Below are 16,329 nucleotides of genomic sequence, written 5' to 3'. Positions count from 1 at the left end.
CCCAGACACCGTCCCCTTCCTGATAACTTGCTTTCATTGGGCTCTTCGTACGCCGCCCGCACTGCCATTGGCTGATTCCACACCCTCGGCCCGCCCCCCGTCGCGGGCCTTTCCGCGAAGGCAGGGGCGGGGGCGGGGCGGGGCCGCCGTGGTGGGCGGGGCTATAGGAGGGCGTGACCGAGCTTCCCCGCCCGCCCCATCCAGTCCCTTCTCAGTCCTCCCGCGCGAGTCCCGCGGCAGCCCCAACGGCCCCTCAGAGGAGGCTGTACGGACCCCCAACGGTCGGACCGACGGACAGGCCCCGGAGAACAGGTGAGGGAGCGATGCCGGGGCGCCTCGCCATCTCGGCGCACCTCAGGGGCCACCTGGACGCCCTGTCTCTCTCGCCCCCATGCCCTTGCACTCCCTGCCTACCCCCTGCCTATCGGTATCCCTGCCTGAGTTTCCCTCTGTTTCTCCCTTTCGCTCTGGGTCCCCGTCACTCTCCTGGTGTATGGGTTAGGGGAAGACAGATTGGGTCTGAACTGCCCTCCCAAGCGTGGGGCTGTGCTCTGGGACCAGCGTCTCCTCACCCCCATGGGGACTCTAATGGACTCTGCCCCTTTCGCTGTGCAGGGTGCCAGGTGCTAGGGCGGGATTCCCAGATTCCAAAGTCGGGAGGGCATTTCAGGTAGTGGGCAGCCTGGCCAAAGGTGTGGTGATGGGAAAGTGTGGCTTCTGGCTAGTCCAGGCAGCCGGAAGAGCCATGGCCAGGCCCACCCAGACTGGCTACCTGGGAGCTTCCCAGTGCCCTGAAGCCTTGGCCTCAGTTTTGTCAGCTGTGAACTGGGACTGTAGCTGCCGAGGTAATTGGCAGGTGGCCTGACCTAGATCTGCGAGCATCACCGCCTCCTCTATCCTGGGGGGCTCTCCTGGAGGAGGGACAGCCCCAGCTGTAAACGGGCCTCCAAGATTGCTTCCGGAGCATGTCTGAGGCCAGCTGGTGGAGCTGGATGCCCTGGGGAGGCCCACGGAGAAGTTCGGGCAGTTCAGCCTAGTGGTTGTGGAGTTCAGACCCTGGAATCAGACCGATAGGCTCCTGTTCTGCCACTCACCATGCTACCCAGCATAAGCGATTGGATTCTCTGAGCCTCAGTTTCCTGTCTGCAGAATGGGAAGGGACCAAAATCCCTGGGGAAGAGGGCTGCTTCCAGGTTCAATGCAGGAATGTGGGCCTTGCATGTCTCCTTCTGGTCCCCCGTCTCTCCCCTTCACTAACTCTGCTCCAGCCAGAACCACCTCCACGTTCCTCCAAACTCCAGACACGGTCCTGCCCTGGGGCCTCTGCATGGGCTGTTCCTTCAACTGCCCTGCCAGGTCCATGGGCACCGACTTTAAAACATAACAAGTTGCCTAGATGGGCTGGGCCAAGAGACTGCCAGGCGAGGGCTGGGCAGCTGGGAGGAGCAGAGCTGGCGGCCCTGGGACGCGGTACCTATGGAAACCAGAACAAAGAGTTGTCGCCCCAGCCACACAAACACCTGGGCTGTGCTTCTCGCACTTGGCAGGCCTGGTGGCCCGGGATGCTGGTAGTAGGTTAGTGCCCAGACCACTGGGGGGCTGCTAGTGGGGGGCTTGAACCCTCTCTGATGAGGGTGGGAGGTCCCTAACTGAATAGATGAGTCAGACAGGTGAAGATTGGGAGCCCTATGGTGTCCCCTCCTGCTGCATGGCCTTGGGCAGATCAGATGCTCTCTGAACCTGTTTTCTCATCTCAGGCCTGGGTAGGACAGGGGCCTTTTGGTTGCTTGGTGATCTGATATGGTGGGTTTAAGAGGCTTCGGTGTCCCTGTCTGTCCAGTGGGGCCAGGAGACGGTGCCTGAGGACAAAGCTCCAGCTGCTGTGGCCGAAATGGCCCCGCCCAGAGTCAGATGCCGCTGAATAACGGCTGAGGCTCATCCAGGTACAGCCCCAGGTGTTAGAGACGTAGGGGAGGGGTCCACAATCCCAGGTGTTAGAGACGGAGGTGGTTGTCCGTGGCCCCCTGTGTTAGAGACAGGGGGTTGTCCATAGCCCCAGGTTAGAGATTGGGGGCTGTCCAAAACCCCCGGTATTAGAGATGTAGAGGTGGGGGTCCATAGCCCCACGTGTCAGAGATGTAGAAGGGGAGGGAGTCCACAGCCCCAGGTGTTAGAAACATAGAGGGGGCCGGGTCCATGGCCCCAGGTGTTAGAGACTGGGGGAATGGGCTGTCGATGGCCCCCGGTGTAAGAGACTTAGATGTGGGGGTCCACAGCCCCAGGTGTTAGAGATGTAGAGGTGGGGGGCCAGACTGGGCCACTTACACAGCATGTGCACCCCCCCTGGGCAGCCCTTACCCCTACCCCTCCACCATCAGATAACTCTCTGGGATCCCCCACCCGCGATTTCCCGGAAGTTCCTCTGTCTCAGTCCTTGGGATCATCTAAGACTGTTCTCCAGACCTCAACTTCCACTTCTGTCCAATGGGGTAGTGAAAGTTGGGGAGCATTTACCTGGGAGAGCCCCCACTCCAGAGGAAGTTACGCAGCACTCCTATGTGACCTTGGGTTATTTCTGTCTCTCTCTGGGCCTCAGTTTCCCTGGCTGGACTGTGGATGAGCTCTCAGATCCTAGACCCCTCTGGAGCTGGGAGGTCATTTATTCACTCAACAGATTCTGAGCCCCTGCTGTGAGCTGAAGCCTGGTACAGGGCGCCCACTGACATGGCACTGACCAAGGCCGAGTCGGTGTCCTCCCTCACTTGGCTCACAGATGGGACTTGGGAAACATAGGTGCTCATCCAGAAATACCATTCCGCTTCACTGTAACTGCATGAACTCGATGGAGAGACAGAGGGATGTGGAAGTTAGTTTAAATGGGGGATCTGGGAGGGACCCCTGAGAAGGTGACATTTGAGCTGAGGCCTGAATGACAAGAAAAAAACAGCCATGTGGAGACCTGAGAGGTAGGGCATTCCAGTTAGAGGACACAGCCCATGCAAAGGCCCTGGGGCAGGCCTGGACCTGGAGTTTTGGAGGAACAGTGAGGAGACCCATGTGACTGGAACAGAGTGAGTGAGGGGAAGAGAGGGAGGGGATGGGGATGAGGTCATGGTCCTGTGGACTATGGGAAGAATTTGGGCTTTTACCCCCAAAAGGGGAGCTGTGAAGGGCTGTGGCCAGAGGAAGTGGGTCCCGATTCCGGTGATCACCGGCGCCCTCTGGTGGCCCCTTTGGGGAGGACGGATGGGGAGGTGTGAGAGCTTGAGCTGGAAGGAGGGCCGGGGGTTCTGGGAACTAGGATTCAGGCAGTGGGGAGGGGAGAGGTGGGTGGAGCTGGGACTCCCCTAGGGGCTGCAGACACACTGGTGCCCCATGCGGGCCTCCTCCACTTGCTGTGAAACATCTTTTGCTGGGCCTGAGCCCCGGCCTGGCCTGGTCTTTTCTGTAGGGGGTGGGCTGTGCTCTCCTGTCATTCCTGCTCGGTGCCCAAGCTCTGCTTCAGTGGAAGTCTTGACCATAGCTGGCAGTGTCCCAGCTCCCCCTGCCGCCCGGCAGGTGGCCAGACCCGGCTCATCCTTGGGGGGGCCCTGCTGGGGCTCTGGAGAACCCATTTGAGAACCACTGAGGCCCCCAAGCCCCTCAGACGAGCAGATTTCTCTCTTCCTTTTGCCATATCCAAATTGGGCATCAACTGTGAGTTCCGAGCGGTGATTGGTAACAGCCCAACACCACGGGGGCCCTGGTGTCGGCAGCGGGTCTCATGCAGGCACAAGGACAGCGGGGGCATTTGCTGCTGTGGATGGAGGCCCTCCTGGGCCACCGCAGCCAGGGCTTGGAGAGGTGAGATGGAGAGGCCGGCCTGGCCCTGCTGAGCTGGTCCATCAATTATTGATGCCCTTTGTGTGGGACATGAAGAATTCATGCATTGGGGATGGGCTCCCTGTGGCCCCGGGGCCTGCTGTCACTGGCCCAGCCCGGCTCACAAGAGCCCCTTGCTGTCTCATCAGGGTTTTTTTTATGGCTGGTTTGTTAAACACAGCCATTATTAAAAATGACAGACTATGAGCTTACATTGTATTTAAAATGAGGGTATAGAATATTATTTGGCAATAAAAAGGAGGGAAGAGTTGACACGCGCGGCCCCGCGGACAGACCCCGAGCCCACAACACGCAGGGAGGGAACCAGACAGAAGGCCACACAGGGAGTGAGTCCACGTGTGTGACACGTCCAGACCAGGCTCCTCCATGGATGGGAAGGGGGTTCATGGGGGCTGGGGAGTGGACTGCTGATGAGGGCAGGGTTGCTTTTTGGGATGGTGGAATGTTCTGGAGCTAGATAATGGCAATAGTTGCACAACTCTGTGTATATATATAAAAACCACTGAGTTGCACACTTTAAAAGGACGTGTTTTATGGTGCGTGAATCATAGGTTGATAAAAGTCACAAAAAAGCAAATGTCATAAATAGTCAAAAATCATAACTTCCTAATTATTCTACCGTATTTTACTACAATCTGTACTCTTGAGGTCATTTTCATCTCTTGGAGGTGGTTGGTGGAAATGGTGAGCAGCTCTTCCCAGTTCCACCTTTGCTGACATCAAGTTGGAAGCTTGAAATTGGCCCCTGGGGGGGAGCACGTACACCGTGGAAATTGGCAACTACTACACATCGGGGTTTGCTTTATTGTCCTGTTGAAGGTCTAGACCAGGGGCTGGCATACTTTTTCTATGAAGGCCCAAGAATAAATATTTTCAGCTCTGTAAGCCATACAGGTCTCTGTCCCGTCTACCCAAGGCTGCCGTTGTGGTGCGGAAACCGCCCTAGATGGTATGGAAGGAATGGCTGCGGCCGTGTGCCAATAAAACTTTATTTACAAAAATGAGCAGTGGGCCATGGTTTGCCAGCTCCTGGCAGAACTCAAGGAAGTGATGGAGAGAATGCCAGTGATGAGAATTAAACTCAACAGTGTGTCGGGTCCACAGTGGTTTCCTTGCGAAAAGCACAAGAGACTTGAGGAGACGCTCTCCGGCCCCGGGGTCACCTGCCATCTGGTTCGGCACGGACTGTTGCTCTCGTTGCTGATGAACGCAGTTCTCATTCCCCTTGTTTCAGATTTGTCTGGATTGTTTCCATAACGGAGAATGTCAGGTGACATCCCATGCCCAGAACTGCACATGTTTGTCAACCCACATCTGAAAGCCCAACAATCGATCCCAGTTTGGCGAAACTTACGGAGAGCATTTTGCGAGAATCGATTTGGCCGTGGGACTCAACCCGGGGTTGCAGTGTGCTCAGTCCCAGTGGGATGGGGAAGGGCCGGGAGGAGTCTTCCCACTCCCAACCTCCAGGGCCTCCCAACAAACAGAGCCCGGGCAGCTTTCCAACCTCATTTCCTGCCCGTATTACCTGTGCTTCGGTTTGCATTCATTAATCAGTTAGTCATTCAACAATCCTCTGATGATGATCCATTGCCTACCCAGGGCTGGGTACTGGGGACCCTGCCAGGACTAAGACAGACCCATTACCCACCTTCATGGCCTCGAGCCTAGCATAGGAACCCTGAGTCATGAATCTGTAGGCCAGTACAATGAACAGTCACAAATAAGTGGGGTGAGGTAGAGGCTGGGGGTGAATGATTTGGGGTGTCAGGGAAAGCCTCTCTGAGCAGGGGGACCCTTATGCTGAGAACGCCCCCAGCTCCCCACCCCTGGGAGAGGCACAGCGTGTGCAGTGAGGGGATGGGTGAGGCTGGAGCCCACTGAGCAATGGAGAGACAGAGGGGGTTGTGGCTGTAACGGGATAGACACTGGCCTGGGTTTGGAAACTGAAGGGACTAGAGGGAACAGGGTCCACTGGGAGGACGCCATTCCCTGGTGTGTGCCCTTCACCTCTCAGGGGAGGCTCAGGGACAGTCCTGCCTCCTGTCCTTGCCTCTGCAGGTAAGCGATGTTAGAGCAGCCCAGAGGTTCAAGATCAGGGTCCATGGCCAGTTTGCAGGGTGTTTGGGAGCTGGAGTGCCCAAACTGGGGAACAGGACAAAGTTCCGAGTCCAGAAGGCCTTTACCTGGGGTTGGCAGAAGAGGTATGGGCTGGACTCCACAGTTCTGGGGAAGAATGTGGACCAAGGACTCTGTACATGGACACCCATTTCATAGATGGGAAAGCTGCCCCCAAGGTCATGGGGCCTGTCTGGGGTCCCTGTGGGGAGATATCAGGGCTGTGGGGCCAGACAGTGGCCTTCACTATCCTCACTGCTCCTCTAGCCCACCAGGCACAGTCCTGCCCCAGGGACTTTGCAACAGCTGTTTCCTCTGCCAGGCTCACCTTTCCGCCAGATCTTGTCTTTCCATTCCCAGCTTTGGCAGCTCCACCGCAGAGAGGCCTTCCTGACCGTCCTGGCCAAGGTCACCTGCTGTCCCTGGCCATCACTTCCCTGTCCTCCTTGGCTCTTATCTCTCCCTGAAATTTTCCCGTTTGTTTTTGTGTTTGCTGGTTACTGGTGTCTCCTCCTTCCTTGCTGGAAGGAGGAGACACTCCTCTTAGGGGACTATTTTGGAAATTTGGAGGGCTTTCTTTTTGCTTGCGGTGCTAACAGGACGTTCCGGCTTTGGGGGGCAGGGAGCAGGGACACGAGGCATCCAGCCATGTGCCTTGAGTAGCCCCCTGACGCTCACAACTTCCTCATGTTCTGCTGGAAACAGACCGTCAAGTGGGCTTTTGCCAGGTTTTAATACTCAGTGACTGTCCCCAAATTGCAGCTCCTGGGTAAATTTAGGGAAAGGTGGAGCTCTTTTCAATAGGAATCTGTAGCTACAAGTTCACTGCCATGCCCCATAAGCAGATCTCCGAGAGACGCGCTCTGTCCTCAAGTGCGGGGAACCTGAGCGTCAAAGGTGGGGAATTCTTGTTGGGCAGCCCTGCGGTAGTAGGTGCCTACTGTGTGCCCAGCAAGGCAGAAGCGATTTACAAATCTTAACTCGTGTGACCCTTTTATTTCTGTTTGTACTACACTATGGGCCAAATACTGATTTTTCTTTTCTTTTTAATTATGGCTTTTTATTTTTTTATTTTTTAAGATTTTATTTATTGATTTGACAGAGAAAGAGAGACAGCGAGAGAGGGAACACAAGCAGATGGATGGGAGAGGGAGAGGCAGGCTTTCCGCCAAGTAGAGAGCCCGATGTGGGACTCGATCCCAGGACCCCAGGATCATGACCTGAACCGGAGGCAGGTGCCCAATGACTGAGCCACACAGGCACCCCCAAATCCTGGTTTTTCAAATGTTCAATTTATTTAACATTTTAAATATGAGGCATAAAACATACATAGTAAGGGGCAGAGAGCTATAAAATATATACACTTGGTTTTTGTGGGTTTTTTTTTTAAGATTTTATTTATTTATTTGTCAGAGAGAGCACAGGCAGAGTGGCAGGCAGAGGCAGAGGGAAAAGCAGGCTTCCCACCAAGCAAGGAGCCCAATGTGGGACTCAGTCCCAGGATGTTGGGATCATGACCTGAGCCAAAGGCAGCTGCTTAACCGACTGAGCCACCCAGGTGTCCCTAGAATATATACACTTAATATATATAGTAAGTGTTCAGTTTGATGAGGTATAACCCACATACCATAAAATTCACCACTTTAAAGTGCTCAACTTCCAGAACATTCCCTCTCCCCAAAAAGAAACCCCATCCCCATCAATAGTCACACACACTCCCGCCCCACTGACCATTGTCTGCCTCCAGCTCCCGGTCCCCACGAGCCCCCTTCCCGTCCATGGAGGGGCCTGTTCTGGGCGTGTCACATGCGTGGACTCACACCCTGTGTGGCCCTCTATGTCTGGTTGCCTCTCTACGTGTCAACGAGTTCGGGATCCATCCCCGGGGCTGCACATGGGGGCGTCTCGCTCCTGCTCATGGCTGTGGGACATGCACGTAGGGGGTGCACATGCTGTGTGTGTCCCTTCACCCATTGAGGGACATGTGATTGGCCGCACTGTTTGGCTGTGTGAATCATGCTGCCGTGCACAGGCACGTGCAAGCTTGCATGTTTTGTACATTCTCATCACTTTGGGGGAGCTACCTAGGAGCGGAATTGCTGGGTCGCTTGGTAAGGCTGTGTTTGTTTGAGGAATGGCCAAAACGTGGGTTTTCACAGCAGCTGCCCCATTTCTCATTGCCCCCAGCCTCAGTTTCTCATGACGGCCTGTTGCTGTAGTCACAGCACCCCCACCGGTGGGGGTGGAGGGGAGGTGGTGAGGATTTTGACAGGCATCTCCCTAGCGGCCAGTGAGGTTGAGCAACTTTCCAGCTGCTGGTTGGCCATTGATGTTTCTTCTTTAGAGTAAGACCAGATTTTTTTTATTGAGATATAAATTCACATGCCATAATCCATCCCTGGAAAGTGTACAGTTTGCTGCGTGTTAGCAAAATCACAGAGTTTTACGACCGTCAAGCTTGACAGCTTTTTACATTTGTACAGACCCAGGCGGATGTCCCAGACCCCTTCCCCAATCAGCTGACTCAGAGTACCACCTTTAGGGGCGCCTGGGTGGCTCAGTAGGCTAAGCCTCTGCCTTCAGCTCGGGTCATGATCTCAGGGTCCTGGGATCGAGCCACGCATCAGTTTCTCTGCTCAGCAGGGAGCCTGCTGCCCCCCCCCCGCCCCCGCCTGCCTCTCTGCCTACTTGTGATCTCTGTCAAATAAATAAATAAATCTTTAAAAAGAGTACCACCTTTATACCATCAGTTTATGTTTTTAAAGATTTAATTTTTTAAAGATTTTATTTATTTTTGAGAGAGAGAGAGAGAGAGAGTATGCATGAGTTTTGGGGAGGGGCAGAGGGAGAAGGAGATGCAGGCTCCCGCTGAGCAAGGAGCCCAATGCAGGGCTTGATCCCAGGACCCTGAGCTGAAGGTAGATGCTTAACTGACTGAGCCAGCCAGGGCCCCCTATTTTGTTTTTAAGCTGGCAGGTACAGGTAGACAGTGGTTTCTGCAGATTCCATTTCAGGGAAACGGGGACCTGAATTATTTTGTAATAAGGTGGCCTGCGTCTTAAAAGCTGGAGTCCCCCAGGAGGCAGGGACGGGATCTCATTTGGTCGTCCCGATATCCCAGTGCCTGGCACACAGTTGGTGCTCCCTAAGTGCTCGCTGGTGACTGAATGAGTGTTCAGCTGAGCCCTCCGTCCTCTGGGAGGCTTGTTTAGCTTTGACGATAATGGGATGCTCAGGCCCTTGGTGGTTGGACCAGGGACACTGACCATCTGGCCCTGGAGCCCCTCGGCAGTTTCTGGGAAGGCGTTGCCCCAAGAAGGACTGAAATGGCTCAGCCTGGCCGCCTCCTGGCTTGCCTGCCCGCAGACCTGGGGAGTGTGCAGGAAGGAAGGAAGGCCGGGGTTTATTTTCGTCCGTGGCCTGCTCCCCTGGGATTGTAGTCATCTCCTTGTCTGCCTGCTTGGATCGGGGGTTTCTGGCAGAACAATGGGTCAGGGAGAAGGGGTCACGCAGCTGGGCTGGCCCAGGTGTGAGCAGGTCTGGGGGCGGGCTGGAGGGGTTAGGAGTGTGGAGGCCCGGAGGGAGGCTGCAGCTGCCTCCGCCCACCTCCTTTTCCTTCTGGGCTTAGGAGGAAGGTCATGCTCAGGGCCCAACTCCCCTCCAGAACCGACACGCTCAACCAGCACGTGCAGATTGGACAAGAGAGGGACAGAGCCCCTCCACCCCACCCCCAAGGGTCACTCAGCGGCCGAGATAGGCAGCAAGGCCTGGGCTCCAGAGCCCTTGGGGTCCAGGTGCCTGGGCCTCCTCCCTGGACTCAGGGAAAGTCCTTTCCCTCTCTGAGCCTGTTTGTCCATCAGTAAGCTGGGGAGACTAAACCCAAGGCCTTGGGGGTTCCTTCTCATTTCTGATGTTCATGGATGTCCTTTCCTTCATGCATTCAGTAAACACTTGTGGGGTGTCTGCTGGGTACCAGGTCCCAGGCTGAGCACGGGAAGCACTGTGTGAACAAGGGGGCCCTGGCCCCTGGGTGCACTGTCAGGCCGGGGGGATGAACCGTGAAGCCAAGGTGTGCAAGGCCAAAATGAGAGCATGCCTGGGGCGCCACAGGAGGCTTCCAGGAGGAGGTGACTGACACTGAGACTTGACTGAGCAGTTTACAGGATGAGTAACAGGGAAAGGAGTGGTCCCGGTGCAGGGAACTGAATAGAACATTCTAGAGAAACCAGTGGGAGGGCATCTGAGAGGCACAGGTACTCCTTCGGCAGCCTGAAGCTGCTGCTGCCCTTTTCTCAGAGAATCTCACAGATAAGTGGGACTATGCCTTCAGGAAGCTGAATGGCAGAATTCTAGCCAGTGGCATCCAGCCCCTGGCCCAGGGGAAGCTCACAGCCTGGGGTGGGCATTGGGGTTGGCCACAATCTTCTGGCCTAGGACAGAGTTAGTTCAATCTTTCCCATTTTACAGATGGGGAAACTGAGGCACAAGGCAGTTATGTTGCTTGACTACGCAGTCAGATCTGGGAGCAGGTCCTAAATAGTGGGGCTAGATTTGTCAGTGAAACAGCTCCTGGCCCTTGAAACTCGAGGTGATCTGCAGGCACCAAGTGGGGAAGGTGGAAAAGAGTAGGCCTGCAGAGGTGGTTAGTTGCTATATAGCTGTGTGGCCTCGAGGAAGTGGCTCAGCCTCTCTGAGCCTGTGTAATTTCTTTAGCAAACTGGCAACCAGCCTACTGCCTGGTGGAAATGATGAAACGGGCACATGCTGTGGGCTCAGGGCCCGCCACGTGGTGCTGAGTCTGCAGCCCCCCTGCTCTGGCCCAGGCCTGCGCAACCCCACATGCTGGGGATGCTGTGGGGGGCAGGGAAGGCAGTCCTGCCATTCCCGTGCCCACCCTGACCTCTGAGGGCAGGCGAGGGGGCAGCCCAGGGGGTGGGACTTCTCTCGGGGTGTGAGCTCGCACAAAGACGGGCTTTGTGGGGGCTCTGGGGGCTGAGCAGGCACCCCCGCAGCCTCCCTGGTCTGGCCGCCTGGGGCCAGGGTGGGAGTGCATTTCTATCAGGGCCTGGGTCACTGGGTGAGGGCTGGGGGTGGGTCTCCAGCTCGCCTCATTCATTTTTCTGGAGTCTCCAAAGACACAGCGGGTAAGAAAGCAGGCCCCTCACGAGCTCTCCTGTAGGTTGGGGTGAGGCTGGCCCGCCAGGGAGTGAGGGCCGGCGGTGGGGCAGGGCAGTGTTCGGGGAGTCCCTGGGGCACTGCGTGGCCCAGAGGAGGCGCCTTACCATCAGTGTGGTTGTTCGGGGATCGCTTCCAAGCTGAGCTGAGGGATGAAACTTTAAGAAGGCAGGGGCCTGGGAGCCAGGGCTCCGGGGGCATGAATAGGAGTTCACTGGGGAGGTTACGGCACCTAAATGAGGCGTGGGGCCCGGTCCTGGGAGCCATGGGAGCTGCTGGCTGGTCCTCAGAAGGAAAGAGTCATGCCCAGATGTGCAGGTTGGGAAGAACTCTGGCCCCACCAGAAGGAGGTGGTTGGAGGGCGGCTTCAGAGCTCGGGGCATCTGGAAGTCAGCCATGGGGACAGGTGTGAGGAACAGACAGAGATTGCAGTCAGAGGCCTGGTCACTGTGCCCTGAGAGCTGGCCTGCCGTTCCTCTTGGCCATTGTCCTGGCCCTTTCCTGGGCGGAAGTGGTCTCAAGTCAGTGTGTCCAGATCAGAGGTGTCGCTGGAACAATGTGTTTCTAGAAACCTCACACGTGGCCCTCACCCCCGGGGCCCCAGAGCCCAGGCTGCTGTCCACCTGACTCATTCCTCGATGGAGGAGGGCCTCAGGGCTGTCTGCTGTAAACACACCAGGACAGTAAGGCTGGGGAATTGGTAGTAACTGGGCTCCTCCACCCTAAACAGCTCAGGGCTTGGGGCCTGGGACCTCCATCCTACTGCGCTGCAGGATAGGGTGGGGAATGACAAGCTGGACTGGGGAGGAGGGGATGGAATCAGCCTGTGATAACTCACCTTGAGCCTCTCCTCAGCTCACAGGGAGGATATGGTGGGTCTGGTGGACTGGAGAACGTCCTGTCCAGATTTCACCATTATGCATTCACTCTTTTGACTTTACCCTTCCTTCCTCCTCCTCCCTCCCTCTCGTCCTTCCTTCCTTTCTTTATTTTTATTTATTTTTAGATTTTATTTATTTGAAAGAGAGAGAGAGCACAAGCAGGGGGAGTGGCAGAGGAAGAAGCAGACTCCCCAAAGAGTAGGGAGCCGTATGCAGGGGCTCGATCCCAGGACTCTGGGATCATGACCCAAGCCAAAGGCAGACACCTAACCAACAGAGCCGCCCAGGTTCCCCTCTTTCTCTTTTTAGAAACGAATTCCCTTAGATCCCTTAGGGTCCTCTGGGTCCCCATCTTTTCAGTGTGACTGCTTGTTTTCAAGGGCTTTTCTGTGTAGGTATCCTGCCCTGTTCTTGTGCTCTGTGCTCTAGCTCCTCTGGGCCGCAGAGTGTGAAGTATGCTGTCCCTCTGCCCACCTTCTCACCTGTCCCTCCCTCCTCTAGGAGGCCTGCCTGCATCCCTGCCTCTCGGGGGTGCCCCCGCGATGGCATCTTGTAGCTCGTGAGGGTGGGACGGGCCACGTGTCCCTGACATGCCTCCACCCCGCACCTAGCCCGGGGCCCAGCAGGTGCTTCCGGCAGGTGTGCCAAACCGCAGGCTCCTGTGGGTGGGGCTCCCTGGGGCTGGGCCGCCTGCATGCGCCCATTTCACAGACTAGCACAGCGTGGCAGCAAACACAAGGGGCCTGCCGGGAAGGTCCTGGAAGGGCCAGGGCCGTGGGGACTGACGCCCGTGTACCTCTCCTCCTGGCAGGGCGATGGACGCCTTCAGCACCAAGAGCCTGGCCCTGCAGGCCCAGAAGAAGCTCTTGAGCAAGATGGCGTCCAAGGCCACGGTGGCCGTGTTCATCGACGACACGAGCAGCGAGGTGCTGGACGAGCTGTACCGCGCCATCAAGGAGTTCACCCGCAGCCGCAAGGAGGCCCAGAAGGTGCTCAAGAACCTGGTCAAGGTGGCGGTGAAGCTGGGCGTGCTGCTGCGCGGCGGCCGGCTGGGCGGCGAGGAGCTGGCGCTGCTGCAGCGCTTCCGCCAGAGGGCGCGCTGCGCGGCCATGACCGCCGTCAGCTTCCGCCAGGTGGAGTTCACCTTCGACCGGCGCGTGCTGGCCGCCGCCCTGCACGAGTGCCGGGACCTGCTGCACCAGGCGGTGGGCGCGCACCTGACCGCCAAGTCCCACGGCCGCATCAACCACGTCTTCGGCCACCTGGCCGACTGCGACTTCCTGGCGGCGCTCTACGGCCCCGCAGAGCCCTACCGCTCGCACCTGCGCCGCATCTGCGAGGGCCTCACCAGGATGCTGGACGAGGGCAGCATATGACCTATGACCTCGGGGCTGGGTTTCCTGTGGGGGCGGGGGCGGGACGACGCCAGAACCTCCTTTGTCCCATCCAGTTGCGGCCAAACCGTCCCTTTGGAGAGGATGCTAATCTGTGGGAGGCAGTGGCTTTAAGGACTCTTGTCGCCTCCCCATCCACCCCGTCTCCGGAGGAGAAGAGCTCAGCCTGCCAACCTGCGGCCTCCCGGGGCACCCCAAGACTGCTGCCTGCCCTGGCCTGCCTGACCTGACCCACGCCACCCCTCCAGCCACCAGAGGCCCCAGAAGTTGGCATTTGCCACTTAACGACGTGAAAGGTCATGGGGAACCAGAAGAAAGGGAGTGTTACAGGGTGAGTTGCGTCTCCCCAGATTCTTGGAAGTTGTAGCCCCCAGGACCTTTGAATGGGACCTTCTTGGGGAATAGGGTCATTGCACATATCATTAGTTAAGATGAGGTCACACTGGTATATGGCTGGGCCCCCGGTCCTTGTAGGAAGGGGAACTTTTGAAACTGGGGGAGCTGCCTGGAACAGCCCAGCCGACACCCGGATCGCAGGCTTCTGGCCTCCAGAACAAGAGGGAACACCTTTCTGTTGCTGCCACTGCTGGGCCGGGGGCACTCGGTTCCAGCAGCCCCAGGAGCACCAGGAGCCCAGGAGACCATTGAGGGGGGTCTGCTGTCAGCAAGGATGCCTTGATGGGGCTGGAATCGCAGCCCAGACTCCCACGTGGGAGGGGACAGAGCATGCTCCTGACTCGGGGCTCCAGGGTAAAGCCATCTGTGACGCATGCCCACTCGAAGACAATTATCTCACATGTTTGGCAGACCAACGGCAGCTGTGACCAGACCTCAGAAGGCAACGCTCAACGGATTTTGGCTTTGGCGACACCGAGAGGATGCAGTGATGCTCCGCTCAGGGTGCAGATGGACGGGGGGATGGGGGGCGTGGGAGTGTAGCTGCGTCCTAGCGGGCAGCAGGTGCGCCCTGGCAGGCCTGGGGAGGTTGTTCGGGGCACCTGCGGGGCAGGGGAGGGGGACGAGGTCTTCGGGGCAAAGTTTTCAAACGGGAGGCCTGCACACCTGACAAGACCGGTGTGGTGGGCCCCATCCGTTGTTCGAGACACCAGGCATTAAGGAAAGTGCACGTAACCATCTAGACATGGGATTTTTCCCGGACACTTGCCTGAGCCCACACTGGCCGCCAGGGCTGCTGCGTCAACCTCGCCCCTCCGGCCCGCCAGTCCCCACCACGCCCTTTCACCTCCCCCTGGCCCCCTTCCCCAGGCTAACAGGCCACTCTTTACCCAGGTGCGCCACAGCCTTTCTCTGGTTGGGTGTCTGCTTCCCTGAGAAAGCCAAGGTTCTCCCGCCGGAGACCCAGCTGTTCCCAACCCTGCCCCACCCCACTAAGGCAAACCAGTCCTCCCATCTTCCGTTCGAGACCAAACGTGCGTCCTGAGCACCTGAGAAGCCCCAGCGGAAAGCAAGCCTTTGTCCTGGGCTTTGCACCCTGAACGCATCCATGTGCACATCGCTTTGTGACTGGTGCCTCGGGGGGCTGTCCGGCCTGTCCTGACTCTTCGTAAAATTTTGAGATTTAATTTAGAAAAACCAAAGAGCACTACAGAACTGTTTCAATAAAAGCACACATCTGTTTGCATTATGTGGGACTAGCGAGTAAAATGCTGTTGCTAACAGCTTTCTCTTGCCCTTCCAGGGCTCCTGCTTTTCAAAATGAGCTCGCGTGTAACATCACACACGTCACACGCCTGAGGTCCTCGCTGAGGTTCAAGGTCCGCTCCCCTGGGGCCCGGGAGGAAGGAAGCTCGGGCCTGCAGTGCTTGGCTCCGCGCACCCAAACGAGGGAGGGTTCGGCGTAGCTCAGTGAACAAAGACCCCAAGGCCAGGGTGGCTTCCCTTTTGAGTCTAGCAAAAAGATCTAGAAAGATGCCTGCAAATGGCTGGTGGGGGCGAGGATGACTAGTTTGCATCCGGATGTCCTGCCATGTCCCAGGACACAGGAGCCACCGGCTCTGCAACCTCGATGAGCCCCCAGGATTCGGAAGCGGTCAGTGATTCCAGGCTGACCGTGGACGCATCGGTCTCTCCTGCCGGGGTCAGGCCCACGGGACCTGCAGGGACCCCAGGGGCCATGTCACTCCCACCAGTTTCCTGCTGCCTTGTTTCCGCAGGTGGCCCCGGGCAGCCCGCCATCTATGGGGTGCTGTGGCGACACACCCTTCGGTTTTCCATCCACTGAACCCCAAAACCGGAGCGACAAAGGCTCCGGACCCTCCCTGAGGTCCCTATACCCACCAGATCTCAAAGCACATCCGTTCTTGAGTGGGGCGAACCCCTGTGGACGCATGTGCCCTTGAGCTGGACAGTGAGGGATGGGGGGGGGGGTCTTCCTCCTGAGTATCTCCAGGGCTGCGGGGGCCCCTGCCGCTGCCGCACGCTGTGATAACCGCGGTCCTTCACGCTCCCGTGCGCATCTACAGGGCAGAGTCCCACTCCGCTTCCCACAGGTGTGCGAACTGGGGCAGGAACCCTCACACCTGCTTCTCTGGCAAGTGGGGTCATGGCCACGCCCAGGTCCTCGTGCTGGCATGAAGGAGGTGGCCAGGCGAGTAAAAGGGGAGGGGCCCTCCGTCAATCCCACGCCGTGATTCCGATGAGCCAGGATTCCGATTCGCAGCCCAAGGCTTCTTTTCCGTCCGTCTGCTTGTGAGAAGGCCTGGTCGGAGGGCGGGCTGAGGGGCAAGCTGGGGTCAGGCTCCCAGGCCCCGCTGCTGGGAGAGCAGGACCTTCTGAGTGGCTGGGGCATGTCGGGGTTTTATCTGTTTGCCCGTGGGTGTTTGTGGTTGCTGCTGTTTTAAGTTGCGACCCGCAATCCG

At 57.5% G+C, this 16,329-nt stretch overlaps 1 protein-coding gene across 2 annotated transcripts; it reads left to right on the top strand.

Annotated features, from left to right (window-relative positions):
- The first annotated feature begins 261 nt into the window (after positions 1 to 261).
- LOC111161730 (TNF alpha induced protein 8 like 1) lies at positions 262 to 15,339 on the top strand. 2 transcript variants are annotated; one of them, XR_002641542.1, is made up of 3 exons: positions 262 to 312; positions 12,868 to 13,781; positions 14,258 to 15,339. XR_002641542.1 is itself a non-coding variant. In XM_022525611.1 (2 exons), exon 2 carries the CDS (start codon positions 12,872 to 12,874, stop codon positions 13,430 to 13,432), a length of 561 nt encoding a protein of 186 aa, XP_022381319.1. In that variant the 5' UTR covers positions 262 to 312; positions 12,868 to 12,871; the 3' UTR covers positions 13,433 to 15,339. The 2 variants fall into 2 exon arrangements, 1 of the variants encoding a protein (XP_022381319.1); XM_022525611.1 differs by having other exon boundaries at positions 12,868 to 15,339.
- Positions 15,340 to 16,329: the final 990 nt, after the last annotated feature.

The sequence above is a fragment of the Enhydra lutris genome, unplaced genomic scaffold (assembly GCF_002288905.1).
Source record: "Enhydra lutris kenyoni isolate GAN:26980312 unplaced genomic scaffold, ASM228890v2 scaffoldscaffold86, whole genome shotgun sequence".
In the NCBI taxonomy this organism is placed as follows: domain Eukaryota; kingdom Metazoa; phylum Chordata; class Mammalia; order Carnivora; family Mustelidae; genus Enhydra; species Enhydra lutris.
The sequence above is the reverse complement of the archived record's forward strand: the minus strand, read 5'-3'. Positions and strand labels throughout refer to the sequence as shown.

Excerpts from the sequence above, each read along its gene's own strand:
- LOC111161730 (XM_022525611.1), top strand. The coding sequence starts at position 12,872 with ATGGACGCCTTCAGCACCAAGAGCCTGGCCCTGCAGGCCCAGAAGAAG.